General features: G+C 41.1%; 4 protein-coding genes across 11 annotated transcripts in view; 2 read left to right on the forward strand and 2 right to left on the reverse strand.

Moving 5' to 3' along the window:
- LOC115752891 (cell division control protein 48 homolog B) overlaps positions 1-8,231 on the forward strand; it is a 51,401-nt gene extending 43,170 nt beyond the window's left edge. The window contains exons 14-15 of the transcript XR_004016815.2: positions 8,166-8,172; positions 8,215-8,231. The gene's annotated coding sequence lies outside the window, so the exon portion shown is untranslated. The remainder of the gene's footprint in view (positions 1-8,165; positions 8,173-8,214) is intronic.
- On the forward strand, positions 1,486-4,123 carry LOC115752925 (probable 6-phosphogluconolactonase 1). 4 transcript variants are annotated; one of them, XM_030691368.2, is made up of 5 exons: positions 1,606-1,640; positions 1,716-1,776; positions 2,184-2,402; positions 2,474-2,609; positions 3,289-4,123. In XM_030691368.2, the coding sequence occupies exons 3-5, from the start codon at positions 2,227-2,229 to the stop codon at positions 3,775-3,777; spliced, it is 801 nt and encodes a 266-aa protein (XP_030547228.1). In that variant the 5' UTR covers positions 1,606-1,640; positions 1,716-1,776; positions 2,184-2,226; the 3' UTR covers positions 3,778-4,123. The 4 variants fall into 4 exon arrangements, with proteins under 4 accessions (XP_048134773.1, XP_030547220.1, XP_048134772.1 ...); XM_048278816.1 differs by lacking the exons at positions 1,606-1,640; positions 1,716-1,776 and adding an exon at positions 1,486-1,522; XM_030691360.2 differs by having other exon boundaries at positions 1,550-1,841.
- LOC115752939 (peptidyl-prolyl cis-trans isomerase E) lies at positions 4,928-6,750 on the reverse strand. The gene is made up of 3 exons (XM_030691380.2): positions 6,605-6,750; positions 6,256-6,519; positions 4,928-5,303 (listed from the first exon to the last, which is right to left on the reverse strand). The coding sequence occupies exons 1-3, from the start codon at positions 6,645-6,647 to the stop codon at positions 5,089-5,091; spliced, it is 522 nt and encodes a 173-aa protein (XP_030547240.1). The 5' UTR covers positions 6,648-6,750; the 3' UTR covers positions 4,928-5,088.
- On the reverse strand, positions 8,131-18,650 carry LOC115752852. 5 transcript variants are annotated; one of them, XM_048278808.1, is made up of 16 exons: positions 18,449-18,650; positions 17,094-17,201; positions 16,882-17,016; positions 15,502-15,727; positions 15,188-15,423; positions 14,783-14,933; positions 14,324-14,694; positions 14,083-14,208; positions 13,744-13,960; positions 12,298-13,067; positions 12,114-12,199; positions 11,822-12,040; positions 11,004-11,132; positions 10,270-10,629; positions 9,433-9,548; positions 8,131-8,346 (listed from the first exon to the last, which is right to left on the reverse strand). In XM_048278808.1, exons 1-16 carry the CDS (start codon positions 18,569-18,571, stop codon positions 8,225-8,227), a joined length of 3,495 nt encoding a protein of 1,164 aa, XP_048134765.1. In that variant the 5' UTR covers positions 18,572-18,650; the 3' UTR covers positions 8,131-8,224. The 5 variants fall into 5 exon arrangements, with proteins under 5 accessions (XP_048134765.1, XP_048134766.1, XP_048134764.1 ...); XM_048278809.1 differs by having other exon boundaries at positions 14,083-14,207; positions 14,410-14,694; positions 15,188-15,727; XM_048278807.1 differs by having other exon boundaries at positions 14,083-14,207; positions 14,353-14,694; positions 15,188-15,727.
- Between the last annotated feature and the right edge of the window lie 23 nt (positions 18,651-18,673).

Consider the following 18,673-nt stretch of genomic DNA (forward strand, 5'->3'; position numbering starts at 1 on the left):
TACATCGACCATACACACCAGCCAATCCGACATATGAAATGTTCTGCAGCAAAGAAAGAAAGGGACCGCAGAAGTTGATTCTAGGATATCAGCATTACTTCTCTGACCCAAAGAATAATCCTAGTGTCATCCACTAAAAGCCTGAAAAAAGAATATTAATAGCGTAAAAGCATGCGCGTAAGGCCAGTGACTGACGCAATTTTTTCTATTCTCAGATCATAACATGCCTTTAGGATCCGGCTTACGATTACAATGAAATAAAGAGTAAAAGCGAGAAAGAAAAATCAAAATATAAAATTTATCATGCTTCATCCTTAAAATATGGTTACATTCAGTAGAAGATTCCACTATAATTAGTATAAAGCATATCTTTGTTACAATACTTAAAAGCGAAAAATAATATTAACTATTCATGGGTTCAAATCCAAACACTCAAATTATAAAAGTCGGTCGGTATCCAGGGGATACTGCCTACTTGAAACATCTTTGGGCGGCTCTCCGAGCCTGCTCACCGGAAAGCAGGACACCGTGCTTTCGTGTCAATAGAGAGCACGAATTGCATCTCTAACACATGCAACCAAGAAGATTAGGCTAAGCAATGGGCCATTGCATGTTCAGTTCTAACACCATGCAATGATTGAGCAGCAAGACGGGATTTTGGTTTCCTTAATTTAAAAGATATGCAGAGGGGTTGGGGGGCACCAGTTAGATAGCCTCAAAATTAGCTGGAATCTCAGCCTCAGAGACGCGAATGAATTGCGAAATTCCAGACATCAAAGGCCCCTCTTCAATGCTGCGGCACCAACCTTGGAATCATGAGTTGTTGCATGCATCAATTGGCCTTTCCGTTTGGGGGGGAAAATATGTTGGCAGTTCGGGTCGCTGTCTCCCTTGAATTTCATGCAGAGAAATGAGAGAGTTTCATCATTGTAACAGACATAATATGTAGAGAGCCCGAAAGAGATGTTACCCGCGAAAATGGCGCCCAAGATCACCATAACTAGAATTTAGAACACAATAATAAAGAGAGAAGGGATTTGCACCCTTGATTTGGGATCTATCGTTCTTAACAGAGGAATACTTTTACTCTGTCTATTTGCGAAACGCGCGAGTCGAATCCCGCGCCTATGATGCTATCGTCCTCATTCTCCAATCCTTTTACCAGCAGAGCCGCATGCCTATTGGTATGAATCTCTAATTATTTGTGCATCGGTGTTAAAGAGAGACTTGAGCATTATTTATAGAATTTTCAGCCGGACTCTCTCATCAGAAGTTAGGTTTTACTCGATCCACACTAGCCAGCCTATATTAGACTAAATAAGAATCTTTTATCTTATTTAGTGAACCAAAAGTCTTCAGCTGTATGACAAAACAGGATGCATTAATCAGAGCCTACCAAGTTCTCAGCCCGGTCTTTGTTGCACACATAAAATCATGCCTCCTTATCCATTTTCGGGAAGGCTGCTTCTTGGTATGTAACTTCGCCACTTCAACTCCATCTTCTTCCTCTTGATCCTCACACATAAGTCTCCATCTGGTTGCCCCTCCTCTTCATACGTTCGACCTTTCCTCGCTCTTTTTCGCGCTGTTTTAATCCGATTCTTATAGACTTTTCTAGTTTAAGGTCAAGGTGATATCATGTGAGGGTTGTTCTGGCAGAAGTCTTCTTCCTTCAACACACTGAGAATCTGATGATGATAATTATTTTTTGTCGGAAAGAGCTTGCCAAACTGCACTTGATGAACCATTTTCGACATTTTCACGACGTTGTCGATTGTAATGTCCCCTTGATATTGGTACCTTACAAGGCCATTATACCCTGACATATTAGATAACCATCTGTAAGTAGTTAATTACCATCTTTAGCAAAGTTAGCTCCTCGCCATTTTTTGTTGGCCGCTAGTGTCAGACCCCATTTATTTTTGCTTCGTCTAAGTTGCAGTTCTAACTTCTGGCATGCCTCATCTCATATTTTGCCACTTCTTATAATGCTATTACTCCGCTCCTGCTGCTGTTGTCCTTTTCTCATTAAGTTACTGTCCCTTCATCAATTTTAGCTGCCTGAATATTGTTCTTCAATGTTTTTTGGACTCTTTACCCTTTAAAAGAGAGCTTATTAGTGCTTTCTCGGATTCTGCTGCTGGGTCTCTCTTTTCTGAATCTTTGGCTTCATAACTATACAGCTCTTCTTTATCGGAAATCTCTATCCAATCTGAGCTGCAAAGAATGGCGCTTTCCTCGGTAATCCACGAAGATACAGGAGAATGGAGAATACATGAGAACTTGGATGAGCTTAGGACTGATTTAGCAGACTATGTTGCCGAATTGTCAGAGTCATATGTTAAGGAGAGAGGGGTATTCTGTATTGCTTTGTCTGGTGGCTCTCTCATCGATTTACTGAGGTACTAGCAGTTCTGCTTTACAATTGTATACGCCATGAAACGCCCTTTTCTAAATTCTGCTGGCTAAACAGGAAAATTTGCGAAGCGCCTTACAACAAGACTGTTGACTGGGCTAGATGGCATATCTTTTGGGCAGATGAGCGTGTCGTCTCTAAAAACCACCCTGATAGCAATTACAAGTTGGCAAAGGATGGAATTTTGTCTAAGGTACGTCTCTTCTTACAAGTTGGCTTGCTTCCGGCATGTCGAAGATTAAGGTTTGTTACTATGACAATGTTTAACGGTTTAACCGTCTCGAGTCTTTAGTTTTGTTGCCGCTTTATTTTGGAAAGGCATAGCACATCCTGTTCATAGCCATCAGACTCATCACACACTTCAAATTCAAACTGGTCCTTTTGATGAATTGGGTAAGGGGTTCAGCCGGCAACACGCAAAAAGAAGAACCTCCAGAGGTAGATGGTGTTTAGCGTTCTTGAACCTGGAGCACGTCGGGCGATAATTTTACTATCGGTTTGCTGAAATGTCTGCTTGAATTTCAGGTTCAACTTCTAGGAGCATTAGCTTTTCTGGAATGATGTTTGATTCTGGTTTTCTTCAATTCCTATGCTTGTACATTATGGAACTTGTGCTAGTGCTCTTGGAAACTGAATAAGTAGCGGAAAACGCATCGTAGGTTGAAGTTCGTAGGGAGAACATAAATATTCGATTTGAACATGTTCAAACATACATAGGACATTCCAGGAACCAGATTTGAGCTTCGATCTCTCAGTTTTATGGAGAAAAGCAGAATTAAATCATCTACTCTAGTCCTTACTGATGATACTAATCCTATTAGGTGCTCTTAATATTCGTGTAAATTTCATGGTTATCCGAACTGTTGTGTCAGGTGTCCGTCATTCCCAGCCATGTGCATTCACTGAATGACGCGGTGTCTGCTGAAGCGGCTGCAAACGAGTATGAATTCACTATCCGGCAGCTAGTGCGGACCCGCGTAATAGACGTATCGGAGATCAGTGACTGTCCCAAATTCGACCTCGTTCTTCTGGGAATGGGGCCCCAGGGCCATGTGGCCTCGCTGTTCCGTGGCCACAATGCACTCAACGAGAAAGACGAATGGGTGACCTTCCTAACCGATTCGCCGAATCCCCCTCCGGAGAGGATCACATTCACCTTACCGGTGATCAACTCAGCATCCAATGTTGCTGTAGTTGTAACGGGGGAAAACAAAGCAGGGGCCGTTAAGTCGGTAATGAACAGTGCAGGAACTGGCTGCTCGTTGCTGCCTGCACAGATGGTAAGGCCAGCTTCACGTAAGTTGGTGTGGTTCCTGGACAGCGCAGCTGCTTCGGAACTCGACATTTCTCCATGTTCCTAGTAGGGTCGAGATCTTGCAGATAAAGTGGAGCTTTTGATGTAGCAAAGCAAATTTCACCAAGATCTTTTCTGTGTTTTCTCCCCTCTCCTATTGTCAACTGGGAAAAGTTAATTTCCTTCGGTTGTATTTCTAATCCTCTTTGTTTAGAGGCAGCATGATCACACCCTGCTAACCGAGTCCTGACCCTCAGCTGAAAGCCTCTTCTGTGGTTCCTTTGGTTACTCGAGATCATGGAACTCGCCGTCGGGCGAAGCCGGATGCTGCAGTTCTCAACTTCTCATGGCAAAACCTCTGATGATCTCTCTTAGACTGCTTGTATTGGGAAATCAATGGACTGAAATTCAAACAGACGAGCTCTTTGTACTCTGTTTGCAAATGTTAGTGTAGTTGAAAGATGGCCACAGGTGACTTCAGCAACTCTATTGAGGATTATGGCTGGAAAAAATGGAATAGGACTGGAATCTCTTCCAGAGATATCCAAATAAATAGGAACAGGATTGGAATCCACTAGTTTGTGCTGAGAAATCAGCACAACTGGATAAGTAAAAACCAAGAGTTCTTACTATTATAAGTCGTGTGATTCTACTACCTTTGGCGTCAATCACAAGTTCAAATATCTAAATCCGTTGAATGACGCCCCTCCAAACTTGGATTAAGAAGAAATGTAAGACTCGAGATTTAACCCTTTCCTCTATTTTAATAGCTTAAGGCTAGCCGTCAAATCCTGATCCTGATTGCTTGAAGTATCCAAGAACTAAGAAAAGCCGCTTTTTCATTCTTGGGAATACACTAAGCGGTGGATCCAAGTTCAACTGAATAAAATCATCAAAATTCAAAAGTATGTGAAGCGCGATCCTACAGCTTTCAAGTAGAACATCACAGCAGAAGAAAACCATCTGTCAAACACGGCTTTTCTCCATTATGTACAGTGCGAAGTATGAAATATATACAGTTAAGACAGCACATATAATTGATAAATTGTTCAGTCATTGCAAAGGAATCCCATAATAAGCACTGATACAGACTATGTCCTTATTTCTTGGGAATAAAAGATCGAGAACAGGACCAATCGCTTTCTTCTTATCTCCACCAATATGCATGATTATCACTAAGGTTATTTATAAGCTTTTAAGCCACAAAGTATACACGGTGCCGTCACTATCAATGATATCCTAAGGACCAGTAGTTACAAAATCCAATGCTCAGGTTAAGTAACCCGCGGCAAAATTGATCAGCTACGTTACAATTCCAAATGCCAAAATCTGATGTTACCACATTCCTAAATCCAAACTCACTTTAAAACCAGCATCTTCAGCTATTCTGCTTCAGAGCCTCTGCTTCCGCCACAGCCATTGGGTCATCCTTCAGCTCTGCATCATCTTCCTTTTCCCCTTCACGATCTTGTGCCATTTTCTTCCTATGCAACTCCTCCGCAGCCTCCATAGCTGCCCTATTCTCTGCCTGTATACGCTGCATTTCCTCCTCTTGTTGCTGACGCTCAAACCATGTGTCAGCGTCCGCCCAAACTGCATTAGGAAAGTCACATACAAATCAGTAAAAAAAGCATGCTTGGGATTCTTGGAGAAAATTATAGTCACATATGAATGCCATATTGAGCTTCAAAGCATGGGAGAGCGTAACAACGAATGAGTCTCGAATAAATCTTTCTTTCCTTTTCCTATCATATTCTTCTCAGTGCAGAGTTGAGTAGATAATAGAGTCAAAAGAAAGTTGTTACTAAACACATTAACCTGCCTCTTTTGCCCCTAGATATCCAGGATTAAAGCCAACGGAGTGTTACTTAAGTCAGATAAGTAAGTATGACAGTTCACATTCAAGTTTGTGAAGCCACCTATGCAATAGTGATACGACACTCCATCCAAACAGAGATCCAACGCAATTCACATCAGTGCAGCATTTCCAGAAATAAGTCCAGCCACAATACTCCAGTAACCATACATCAAAGACAAGATGAGTTCCCTCTCCAACAAGAGACCCCAAATGGAAACCTGATTTAGCTACACAGTTGAACGAGGAAAACCACACAGCAAAATGTGTGCTCCTATTATTATCAGATATTCTTCACACAAGCAACAAGGCAACAACCTAGTTTTAGCACCTCAACATCACATCACCGAAACACTCAACATTTTCATCTGAAACTCAATTTCAGTTTCTTGTAATTCAGTCCGTTGGCTGAGATATAGGAAGACATATAAATGAATGCCCCTATGCCAACAAAGCAAAAACTCTATCCAACTTAGCTTATGAACTACTCCTGCAAAATCCTACAACACCAACAAAAATTTTAACCCATTCAATCCGACTCTAACAGCGACCCAAATACTACAGACATAAACGTCCTCCAGCCTCGACAAGAAACCAACGCAATTCAGTAAACTACACCGCCAAATCCTTATTGTAAGAAGTTAGGGTTTAAGCCGAAAAGAAAAAGAGAGAGCAAAGAGGGGGACGTACTAGGCTGAGCGGCCCAGCCCTGTTCACCGCCCTTGATTTTCTCGGGGAGGGCGTAGTTCACGGTGAGGACGCGGCCGTAGAGCTCGGCGCCGTCCATGTTGTCCATGGCGGCGGCGGCGTCCTCCCTCTCGAGGAAGGTGACGAAGCCGAAGGACCGATGCTTCTGCGTCGCCTGGTCAAGCGGCGTCTTCACGTCCTTTATGTCGCCGAACGGTATGAAGGTGGCGTGCAGGATCGCCTCGTTCACCTCTTCCGCCAATCCACCTGCTCAGTCGTCGTCTTTTATTCGTGATTCACTTTCAGAAGATCAAAAGGAAGAAGAAGACGAAGTTAAAGCGCGAAGACTTACCTACGTAGAGAGTGTTCTTCTGGACGGGATAGTTGGCGGCCATTGCAGCCGTGCTCGAGCTCCAACTCTCGGCTTTTTCTCCGTTTGGCGTTGGTTTTTTCCGAGCGTGACTGAGAGGAGTAGTGGGAGTTGGGGTCAAACTCGACTCTCGAGCAGAGGTGGATCAATGAGCGGCCCGGTTCTGGCTCAAGTGGGCCCGGTACGGCCTATGGGTCTCGAGGCCCATGATCAGCTCTAGTCAAGAAGGAGGAGACTTGAGCTTGAGCCATGTGAGATTCGGCTCGGCTCAAAGAGCTCAGGCCCATTGCGTATAGATCGGCCAATTACAACTTTTCTTCTGACGGAGACATACATGCTCATCGAAAATGCCGTAGACATCGCATCAGATTTCCTGATTTTGATGGAGGATCGGATGTCTCTTGGACTTGAGTGCCAAACGTGCACATGTGACCGGTCTATGGGATCAAGGGACCAAAGGCAATACCCAGAAATGATTGAAGCTACATGGTTGCAATTCACGCAAAGTCTTATGTGGACTCGAGAGACAAGGATCTAAAAAAATTTGATTCATTCGGAGAATTCTCCTAAGAGCCCAAAAGTATAGTAGATGTTAGGGTTGTGCATCCAATTCAGTTTTATCAAATGTGGGCGAACCGACCATGGAAACAAGCTCCATTCCCAGTTTTAGTGGAAATAAGTCCGGTTATCTATTCAATAAATCGAGAATTGATATTGTGCGGATAGGTCCCCAGTTATGGGAGCTTAACCCACACACATGGGAAGTGGAGGATAGAAACTGTTTTATGAAGTTGGAAGAAGATGGTTTATCTTCCTTTAATGAACTTAGTTTTTTTAGAACATATCTATTTTACTTTGAGCCATTTTGTTATTCATACTATTTTGCCGCAACTACTATTCATCTCCATTTTTGGAAAAAAAAAATGAAGCAAAAAAAAGAAAAAAGAATCCCTAAGAGATCCAAGAACTGAACCGAATAAAGCATGGAAGATTCTAAGGTCGGTTTTAAGGCAAACAAGGTAGGTTTTATGTTCCAAAAACTAATAACCGGTTCTAACAGAGTAGGTTCCAAGTTTCAAGTTTAAAATCTACCCAACCCGGAATTGATCACCCTTAGTAGACGTGGCTTGACACACAAGTTTAAGAGCCCTTAATCACACTGCATGCATCATCTTGACTCATTTCAGGAAGAGCTGCCAAAGGGAGGCATACCAACTAGCCAACTATGCCCTAATCATATAAGTTATGTATATTATTCACAATTACAACCCTCTGGGTAGCTTTAAAAGTGAATTGCACAGACTAAAGTTGGGAAAGATCTTCGACCAAAAAACAAGTTGGGTAAAGAGCACTCTTGTTGACCAAATGGTGGCTTGATCACCTGTTTCTTCGAACAGTTAAGGTATACATGCTTTAAGAAAACGCCTTCAGAGATTTTGCGAAAATCAGATGTCTGGACTGGAGCATCTTGATTCCTTGACAGCAAAAAGTTACTGAGTTTTATGGAACCCCATAATCAGTCTACCCGTCGAGGACATGGAAGATCTGAAATCACTTGCAAAAAGAATATCGAAGCTTGGGAAGACCCAAACTATGGTTGCATCATTTCCTGTCCATTGCCTTAAACTGAGAATGCCTATAAACCAGTAACTTCCCTCCATCACCAGCAGCTGCAAAGACAGCTGGAGTAGAATCATTGGTAGCAATACAAGAGACACTGCCACCTGCCGCAGAAGAAAAATCAGACAGGGTATTACATCGCGCTGCTTAGATTACGGTATGGTAACATTAGTGCATGGCTTCTCAAGTCTCCCTATCTTTATTGGTTCTACAAGTAACTGCTTTTTAGGCAAAATTCACGATTCTCAAATTGTTAAGGCAGCTGCAGTCCACGAGGAAAACTTAATCATATCAAGTTCTTAGTTTGATGACAAGATCCACTTAATCCCTTGATTCAATTCTAACTCAGGTTCTGATCCTTAAAAATTTAAGACAAATATAGGAAAAGAGTACAAAGCCATTCAATGGATGTTTAAGGCCAGCATACACTGCCTCCATTACCAATAGCGTCACTCAGTCTGAACACCCAAAGTGGCTGTGCGTGCAATGCCACCAGCTCCCACTTTATAAGCACCACAAGGTTTCCCCTCCTTGTAACTGTAATATTCTTTCCTCTTGCTTGATGCTGTGTTACCCGTGACGTATTTCACATGATTACTCATGTTAACATTGTGTTTCTGGACTCCCTCTCCGTTCCCAGCAAAACCAAGGAGTTAATTTGGTAGATGAGATATACTTCCAGAAATTTTAAGACAGGCCAGCATAGGGTCTTTTTTAAGTGAATTGCAACAATAAAATATGCTAGAGGAATCACTATCAAGATTCGTTACTCTTCAAAGACGAAGGAATGAGAAAGGATCATGAGTAGAGGTGAGTATAAACCTTGTGGCTCAGCAGACAAAGGAATGATAATGAATCATGACGAACTAGTAAGTGAATTCGCTTAGAAAAAGAAAGAAAGAGAAAAGGTAGAAAAGAGAATCTTTCTACTTCGACAATGCTGGCGAAGCTGACAGTTTTACAGTTTAACTGGCCAACCCAATTACATATACATATACATATACATACAGGCATACATATATATAATGTATTTACATGTGACATATGTAAGCAAAGGACATTTTAAGTTTACTGCAAGAGAGACTTCCAAGTTAATTGGACTTCATTGATGCTCAATCGTGAACTTATATGTACAGACATAACTTGATGACTATCATAAGCAAATCAGAGAAGAAAAGCCAAACATATACCTGGGAAATGATGAAGAGTCCCCAATCTTTTTCCAGTAGATAACTCCCACATGTAAACATGTCCTTCATTTGTAGCAATGATCCCTTGTCCAGTTAATACGCCCACTGAAGCGACCCTGTAGAGGCAATTCTATATTTTAAGCATCTGCTATGTGAAAAACGGAGTCTGTCTTAAAGAAACGCACAAAATCTGGAAAACAATATTAGGCTACTAAACAAGCAATCACTCCTAACAGTGTCGTAAAAGCTTAAAATGTAAGAGCTCTTTGAAACCAAACAGTACAAATGGTCAGCACATGCATCACAGGCTTAAAGAGTTCATATCAACATCACCCTTCTGTTGACAAAGCAAACTACCACCTTCATGACAAAGAAAATCTGAAATAGCCATTGCCAGAGTAAATTCTCCAAATCATTGTATAGAAGAAACTTTGTAGAGAGCAAAAGGATGTTTTCAGTCTATATTCTTGTGTTTTGTTTCTGATAAATTGACATAATTCTGCCAAAAACGGTCTCTGTGATAAAATGGTCTTTCTAAGATTGGAATGTACAATAAGCAACATTCCCATCTTCATAAGGATAAAATGGTCTTTCTATGACAGAAACATATCCACCTTCAAACCACTGCAATAAGCACTTGGAACCTAGTCTGAAAGAGAAGCTAACAGTCACATTTAGCAAAAACAATATGTCTTGAGGCCAGTAACATGTTTTAATAACACCTAGCTAGTAATTTCATGAGCCTCAAGCACAGTACTTAGTGATCACTTTAAGCCATTCATGAATGCAGGAGGAGAACATAAACTAAAGAAGGCTTTAAACTTCCAAGTTGGGCACCTTTGATCCAATGTATTTCCCAAGATAACCATTTTCTCCGCCAATAGAGCTAGTCTCCATTCTACAACTGAATCTTTTCGGCGAGCATTTAATTGATAGTCGCATTCAACGTCAGAAACAGCAGCAACTAGAAGCCATAAAGCAATATCCTCCTCTTCTAAATGAAGAAAGGTGTGATTTGCATCATGCCCTGAGAAGCCCTTCATTGTTGCTTCCATAATTACATCGACATGCTCCTCTAGATTTCTTCCCGAAATAAAATCTTGCCTTCTCCATCTAAGTAAGCTGATTGGAAGGAAGGTAGAAACTGAAGGATTGGGATGAGAGAACTTAGACAAGAAAATGCGCTTTGATACATCCCTGGAAGAATCACGAAAAAACTGACGTGTTAATGCAATGCAATGAAGAAAATATGAAAACAAAAATTGAGAAGTGCTGCAGGATAACAAAAAGACCAAAAGCTGATGGAATAGAGGGAAAGGATGGGCTATGAGAACTACTGTTTTGAGAAGCTGATCGTATTACCTTTTCTCTAAAGTTTTCTCCCAAAACTTTTGTATGTCCTTTCTTATAAAAGAACTCCACCGCTTTTCTCATCAAATTTGAACTTTTGTGTCCCCTCACACATTTACTAATGCACAACCATTTCACTAATTCTTAACTACACTTACAATCTTGCCACGGAAAAATGGATTTTTAAGCAGGACCTGGACCTCAGAAATAAAGCGACGTACCACAGACTAAATTCCCCAAGGCCATTATGTCCAACAACCAAGTATGCATGTCTTGGGATTTTCTTCAACTCCACAATGCAAGGAGAAACGCAATCACTGGTTGGTATATCAAATTCTTCTGTCTCAGCACTGTAAAATAGCTTTTTTCAGATATAAATAAGTAGGCATTATTTTGCAGTACTAACTATAGCATACACATGAAGACCAAGTAATGCGGAATATAAGCTCCGGGTTCCAGAGATAATGCCAGCATAGAGAAAAGGTAGGGGGAAGAGCAATCAAATGCTTTTCCATATCTCCATGTGGCATGTACCAAAGATTTCCCCACTTCCACTGATTTCATAATGTCCAGTCTGTACAGAGCTACAAGATACTCTCTCTGGTTCACAAAAACAAGGAGCTTGGAAATTTCCACAATTCCTATTGATGTTAGCAGGTATTATTGCCCAAGTACGAAAGTAGGAGTAGCAAATAAGATTCACTATAGCCAACTATATTGTGACATGTAACAAGTATAATGATTGCTAGACCAAGACAGACATCCCTGACTGTGCATGGGCATTTTATAATAAATGAGGACGCACACTCATGTAGAAATCATCTTCTTGGCAGAAACTTTGGAAGGGCTTCGCTTCAGAGATGAAACTAACTTCACAGCCATTTATTACAACATTTAATATAGTGCCAAGAATTTACACCTCTGCAGAAGACATGACACAAGCAATAGTCCAACGGTTTTCTTTGCAGCAAGCACAAGAAGAAGAAGAAGAAAAAGGAGAGGAGGAGGAGCTTCAATTAAAGAAGGTATTTTTAATAACCTCCAGGCTGGATTCATGGCCCACAGATGCAGTCTCCCACTCTCTCCAATAGCAACCAGATAATTAGGTTCGCAGACCACTATTGAGTGTACCCTGTCAATAGCTTTCAGAGTTGCCACAAGAGTCACGTAACCCATGTTTGCTTGAACAATCCTAACGGCAGTCTCATCAAATGAGACCAATGCACATGTTGAGCACGAACATGAAATTCTTCTTTCCCTGCAAGTATAAATGTTATAAATAATGTCTTTGCCCTTACCTTCACAGTTATTTGTACAAAGATAAATTATACCTGCAACATGGTGCTTCCATACAGCCAAGAAAGACGAGGCCTTTTCCATGCGGTGTGAACTGTAAGTAAGATCTTTCCGGCGCAATCTAGTGAGAAAGAAGCACATACCAAAAAATAGACTAATCTTATGCAGCTCACAATAACCAAAGACAACATACCAGATATTTCACGAAAAGAAGCTTACCCGACCACCATATATATTTTGTGGGATTGGCAAAGTAACTGGTGTATGACCAAGAAATGAGGGGCATCCTTCCCCTGCATGTTCAGTGGGTATGTTGTATAGAAACAAGGTTTTCACCTTATCCTCTTCAAGGCCACAGAGTATGCATATATATGTCTCATTTTCGTGTGTACTCAACCACACCGCCACAATTGGAAGAGGATGAACATAGCAACCAATGAGCTGATATATGCTTTTCTGCTCATTGTTGAGCTGCACATTCCCAGACGATTTTAACTGTGGAACAGCCTGATCTTTGTTAGCAGTATCTGTCATGCAATCAAGCATATCAGTGGCTGACACCAGATATGGTAAAGAGTTTCTTGGTTTCTCGTCAATTGGTTGAGCTGAAGGGAAGCTCAAAATATTCTTCTTGACTAATGCATAGACAGGTGCTTGTACTTGTGAACCATTGGGGTCCTCATTTGTATTATGCTTGACGCTTGTGGTAGGCATCTCTGTGGGCACATGATTGGACTGTCCCACTGTGAGGATTTTTGCAATATCAGTATGGCCTGGTTCATCATTTAACTCTTGGCAAAGGAAGTCTCCAGCAGCAGTACATCTTTCAGCACTGCAACCATTTCTGAAAATCCTGTCAACAGTGCCTTCTGACCGCGGGCATTGAGAGTTACCAGTCAAAAGTGTGTTACACTCAACCATGGCACGGTCGTTACCAAGACCTGCTTTGGCATCAGCTTCATGGTTAGTCCTACCCCAATCATATGCATCTGCAGGCAAAAAAAACACATCGATGATTAAGCTTGCACCCTAAAAAAGAAAACCCATTAGATTTATGAAGTTGGACTTTCCACTCCTTGTTCCAGGTCCTTGATATCAACAAAAGTCCCACACTGATGAAAAACTTATCCCTATGAATAAATGATCTTCCTACATTTTCAGGCAAAAATGACAAAGCTTTGTCCAAGCTCACCGTCATTAAACAAAACTTCTTTTTCTACATAAGTTAGTGTTGAAGCATTATCCCACATTGCTTGACAACGGGTCCTAAATGCTCTTTATATTCATGAAGTCTCCCTCCACTTATCAGCTTAAGCTTTTGGGTTGGATTTTCTAACATGGTATTAGAGCCAGTACTTACTCTTTCCGAATGCGCGTGGTCAAAATGCCAAGTGAAGGTGCGTCGTCAAAATTCCACGCGCTGCTGGTAATCCGCCTTGCACGTGAGAGGGGATGTTGAAGTACTATCCCACATTGCTTGACAACGGGTCCTAAATGCTCTTTATATTCATATAGTCTCCCTCCATCTATCAGCTTAAGCTTTTGGGTTGGACTTTCTAACAGTTAGAAACTAGGTTCATCATAATTTATAGTCCACTTCTACTGCCCATTTGTCACACCATTATAAATAAGTGATCTGCAAGCAAGAATAGGAAATAAAAGCACCTGAAATACAATCAGATGCAGCTATGAGGCCCTCTTCAAATGAAAACGAGTCTGTGCTCATATTAGCCCATTCAGTAGGAAGGTCCAGAGATCCGTGTTGAAAAACATTCCTGAGATCAGCACGATCTCCTTGAATTTTTTCTCTGGGGGGCACATGCATTTCATCAAGATGAAAAACACTGTTTGTGCCACTCATACTGACATCATTCAGTTTATCCTGCAAGAAAACAAAACAAGCTTCCAATCTGTGAACGGAATATGTGAGCACGTAGTAGCTTCATAGTGAGCCAATACAAAAAAAATTAGCAAGTAATTCACATTGCCACCAAATTGATCTACCTCAAAGCTGTCAGGAGCTATTGCATTGCCATTCTTAGAACTTCTGATGATAGAAGCAGAATCTGCAGCTAGGACTAGCATGTTTTCTTCCTTTTCTACTCGTGCATTTCCATAGTTTGCCAGATCTGCAACATAAAAGTGATACGATTATCATTCAGTACAAATTACACAAAGCATGCAACCAACCTGTGAATTGTGTGATACTTATGTTAGTCTAGCAGTGATAAATGTGTTTCCCCGTACCACTAGATGATGTATTAACAAACGGACCAGCATTTTTCTCCTCAAATTCCACAACACCTGAAAGATGTCCTCGATCACTAACACCTTGCTTTGCTTCACTCTTCTTTCTTGAGGCCTCCTTGAGCAGAGGTAGTGCTTGTGGAAGCAGAACTGTCATCATAGACTTGGCTACATCTTGACCAACAGAATCAAGGTCACTTTTCTCAGAGCTACAAGTCAAAGGGTCCTTGTCCATCTCCCCTCCAGGATGTGATTCAGCAACCAAACCTTCAAAATCAGACTTGTGGTTCGCAGCTACCACGCCTTGCGAATTGAAAGATGTTTTGCTGAGACTAGTCAACGCATGATCATGCGATTTATCTCCATTGTCTAGCAAGCCACAAATTGAGGGAAATTAGCCACCGCATTATGACGTGATATGACTTCATTTGCGAATATTAAACCAGATTAGGAATACCTTGCAAACTATCATAAGTATCAAGTGCACAAAGAGACATATCACTGACATTGACACCGGAGTCATTCACAAATACAGGTTCTTCAATGTTGCGTTCCATTTCCACAGAAGAGCTCGACCCAGGGGCTGCACCATCTTTAAACCTATCAAGCTGTGAGGCATTAAGAATATTTCTCCATTCAATGAGCAAAGTAGGAAACCTCATTCATAGCTTACTGTAAGAATAAAGCTTTCCAGAAATTCTGACGATGAAAAGAAAACTGATAGGTATACCCGCCTCAATAGGCGAGTTATTAATAACATGATAAGGTCCAGGAGAAGTACTCAAATATCATAGCTAAGAGATTAACAAGAAGCTTCATAACTGTCAAATCTGTCAGGTGATTCCCATGAAAAGGAACTTACGGATTCTTCTGCTGTGGATACACATTGGGTTAGGCCAGTAGATTTATGATCTTCAGGGCTTTCAAGGTTCTTTGCGCCGGCAGCTTCGACCCCATCATACTTGGTCAAAATGTTTGAGTTCATTTGCTTCAGCAATATTCCAGGAGATCCACAGATGATTTTATCTCCACCCGAAGCTGAGTAAATGCATGAGCTAACACTGTAACGCTTCCACTGACTTCCATGTCCTGTTCCTCCTGGATTCGAGTTCTTAAAATTTTCCAGAACTGAAGTTTGTAGTCTTTCAAAGGGAACTTCAGAACTGGACCTTGTACCTTTGTTTTCCGGTCTCCTACTTCTCTTTCTCGTAATTCGTGGCTCAACCAAACATGCCAGCAAATCAGGATATGAGCATGAACTAGGGCATCTAAGGACTTGCTCTGTTAGGGAAGGGCCACCGCAGAAGCTAGAAGATAGCAGATTCGGTTCTGCAATTCCGTCTACATTGGCCACTAGCTCCCTAAGCAATCGTTGGACCAATGGATCCTTAAAGCCAAAGAACTGCACAAAATATAAATGGATGGGAATTTATGTTAAGCAGCAAAAGTAATTGCTTAAAAATGATTAATATTCAAATCAGAGGCAACTAAAGATAAGAAAAGGCTTAGCATTCCTTTGCACCAATACCAAAAAGATATTACTGAAGCAATCACTCTAGTAAATAATATGAAACACAAGTACAAAAGACTCTTGTGCAAAAGCTCGCTGTAGATTTCTAAAATATTTCAGGAGCTCGAGCTCATTCTCTTGTGATATTAAACACAATTATGACTAGTGAACGTTGTCGTGGAAAGAGATTTTGGTCGAAGAATCAATACCCAAGAGAGCTACATGACATACTCTCTGAGAGGAACCAACAGTTTCATAATGCACATACAGGGGAATAATCAAGTTTGCAAACATATTGCAATCAAGTCATTTGAAAAACTTCCAGATGAAACAACAGCAGTGAGTGCATATTTCATCAAAACTTAAAAGATGACACCCACACCTTATCAACTAGTAGCAAAAGATAACAGCACCGCCAATATCAATTTGGGGATTGATGTAGAGGTCTCAGCATCAAACGTGTATTGGGTGCATTTCCTAAGAAATATAGTGATTATAACATATTCACATTCTATGGAGCCTGACACATCACACTAAAATGACAAACACATGAATTATTATCATTAGGAATGTCATAAGATTGTCAAAAGTTGAAAAAACAAAATGATGAGATAATATATGAAGTCTAAGGAATGAGCCAAATCTTCGAAGCCTCGTGTATTTGTAGAAAGAGTGGAGAATGTTAATAATTTCAGATCGTGTAAGAATATTCTGTTTCATCCAACGACACAAGGCCAACACACCAATAATACCATTCCTCCGTGATTCTTTAATCCTGCCAATTCATTAGTCGAGTGTGTCTTGTTCCTTAATCAAAAGAAGCAGAGAAGTCAAGCCTGAATGGAACCAAAAAAAACTCTTGAAACCTTTTGATCAAGGTTGGTGCCTTGTATTCAGACCAATAGGGGACGAAGGGCAAGTGGGATGGAGTGAGAAAGTAAGAACATGAAGATCTTTTAATGACTAAATGCGAGAGCACAAATTGGAAAGTAACACAGTACTATACATGTGAAATTCTGAAGTTTAACACTGAAGTACCAGTATACCTCAGTGCCATCTATCTTGCAAGAAAATCTCTTTCCATGCCATATCTTCATACGAGGGAAACCTTTCTTTTGAAACCTATCCCAGGCAATATTTGGAGTTTGCCCAGAGCATGAATGTCCATCCGCAGCAGTAACCTGTATAAGAGTGAAGTCAGTTAGATTGATTTCTGAAGCAAGACCTCAACAAAATTAATGAACACATAGCCACACACCGTAAACAAAGGCCCTTTAGAACCTTCACGAACTTCTATCTTACATCTGCTCCCACCATGAGCTCGAACAGCTTGATATCCAATAGGATAAGGGTACCGGTCTTTTCCCTACAATGGGGGAGGGAAGTCAACTGTGAGATCTGCTTAACATAGATTTAGATTTACCTTAGTGATAGACGTTACATGCGGTTAGTTAGAACCAACCACGCGGCCATACTAAGGTTCTCCCATGCATTAGAAGAATTACTGATGGCAATCCTATTTGACCAAAGTTTCTTCAACACTTGTCCAACATAACTCTTTGGAGTTAATAGAATATGAATATTCAATTTCTGTGGCATAGTTACAAACAAGGGTACTTAAGAGTTGTCACGATAAACACTGAGGGCCCCTTATTAGATGAAGTTTAGGTTTTTTGGATAATGAAACTAGTATAACAAATGTCAATCTTCATTGAAAAAGGGTCTCCCCACTATGTATGAGTAAGTTGTAATGTGCACGTACACATGGTTTGCGCTAAATCATGGTCTGACTTCTAAAGAGAAGCTCTGGATTAATAACCATGTTTTCATGCTAAAAGTTCCCTTGTAAGGAAAGTATGTGAAGATGAAAATTCCATTTGGCAGCATAAGTGATGCTAGCACTAGGCATGGGGTCTCTTATTGAGCCACTTTTGAGTTGATCCTTATCTTGCGCAATCTCAATGAAGCAGGAAGGCAACTTAATGAAACTCACGATGCAAAAATTAAAATCAAACAGATTGTTCCAACAGTAAATTGCTAAGCATGAACGTGAATACAACCTCTTTAGAACTCACCTCCGTCAAAAATATGAAAAAAATTCTTGACAGCTGCTGCCATACATAATCTGTTCTAGCTCCCGTCACTCTCACTTTTTATACCATCGTTCACTAATTGAGTCATTCTCCCCCCTCCCCACCGCCCCTCGCACAATGCCATGCTAAATTTGCAGAAAACATAGATATCACAGTGTATTGGACCATGCTTCTCTTTCAGAGCTGAATTCTCAACACACTGCAGAGAGCACATCACTCCATCTTGACCATATAGCCCCATGATTCTACATCATTAGCTTAGCCAATCTAGACCCCGTCTCTAATACGCAAGTTCACATTATATCGACCGAATATAGCTCACTAAACCATCGCATTGTCCAAAATCCCTGTCATTGGTGCGCGGAAGTAACTTATTGCCAGCAACCTCAACTGCGTCGCAATCCAAGATGCGGAGCGACTGTAAATCAGGCATGCTTATTGAAATCCATTCAGAAACACTGACAATGTTTGATCGAGAGAAAGAAAAAAAGAAAAATAAAGATCCGAGTGGGAAACGAACCCTAGAGCAGCTCCAGTACTTCTTATCCCACGGTCCATTGTACAAGCGCCCGATAGAGATTATCTCCAGACCGTCCGTCTTCGCCGCTTCATCTTCCTCCTCTTTCGATTTCGCCATTGACATCGCAACCTGAGAATTGAAGGAGGAAAAGGAATGCGAGAGAAATAGAGTTGATAGACGGAGGCAGTGGAGGGAAATGATATGGCGGGAAAGAGAAATGGGGGG

The sequence above is a fragment of the Rhodamnia argentea genome, chromosome 5 (assembly GCF_020921035.1).
Source record: "Rhodamnia argentea isolate NSW1041297 chromosome 5, ASM2092103v1, whole genome shotgun sequence".
Lineage (NCBI taxonomy): Eukaryota > Viridiplantae > Streptophyta > Magnoliopsida > Myrtales > Myrtaceae > Rhodamnia > Rhodamnia argentea.

Excerpts from the sequence above, each read along its gene's own strand:
- LOC115752939 (XM_030691380.2), bottom strand. The coding sequence starts at position 6,647 with ATGGCCGCCAACTATCCCGTCCAGAAGAACACTCTCTACGTAG. Across the intron at positions 6,520-6,604 it reads GAAGAACACTCTCTACGTAG|GTGGATTGGCGGAAGAGGTG; the intron begins GTAAGTCTTCGC and ends ACGACTGAGCAG. Across the intron at positions 5,304-6,255 it reads GGGCTGGGCCGCTCAGCCTA|TTTGGGCGGACGCTGACACA; the intron begins GTACGTCCCCCT and ends TTCCTAATGCAG.
- LOC115752852 (XM_030691241.2), bottom strand. The coding sequence starts at position 18,571 with ATGTCAATGGCGAAATCGAAAGAGGAGGAAGATGAAGCGGCGAAGACG. Across the intron at positions 13,961-14,082 it reads TAGCTCCTGACAGCTTTGAG|GATAAACTGAATGATGTCAG; the intron begins GTAGATCAATTT and ends GTTTTCTTGCAG. Across the intron at positions 12,041-12,113 it reads ATGGAAGCACCATGTTGCAG|GGAAAGAAGAATTTCATGTT; the intron begins GTATAATTTATC and ends TTATACTTGCAG.
- LOC115752925 (XM_048278816.1), top strand. The coding sequence starts at position 2,227 with ATGGCGCTTTCCTCGGTAATCCACGAAGATACAGGAGAATGGAGAATA. Across the intron at positions 2,403-2,473 it reads TCTCTCATCGATTTACTGAG|GAAAATTTGCGAAGCGCCTT; the intron begins GTACTAGCAGTT and ends CTGGCTAAACAG. Across the intron at positions 2,610-3,288 it reads AGGATGGAATTTTGTCTAAG|GTGTCCGTCATTCCCAGCCA; the intron begins GTACGTCTCTTC and ends CTGTTGTGTCAG.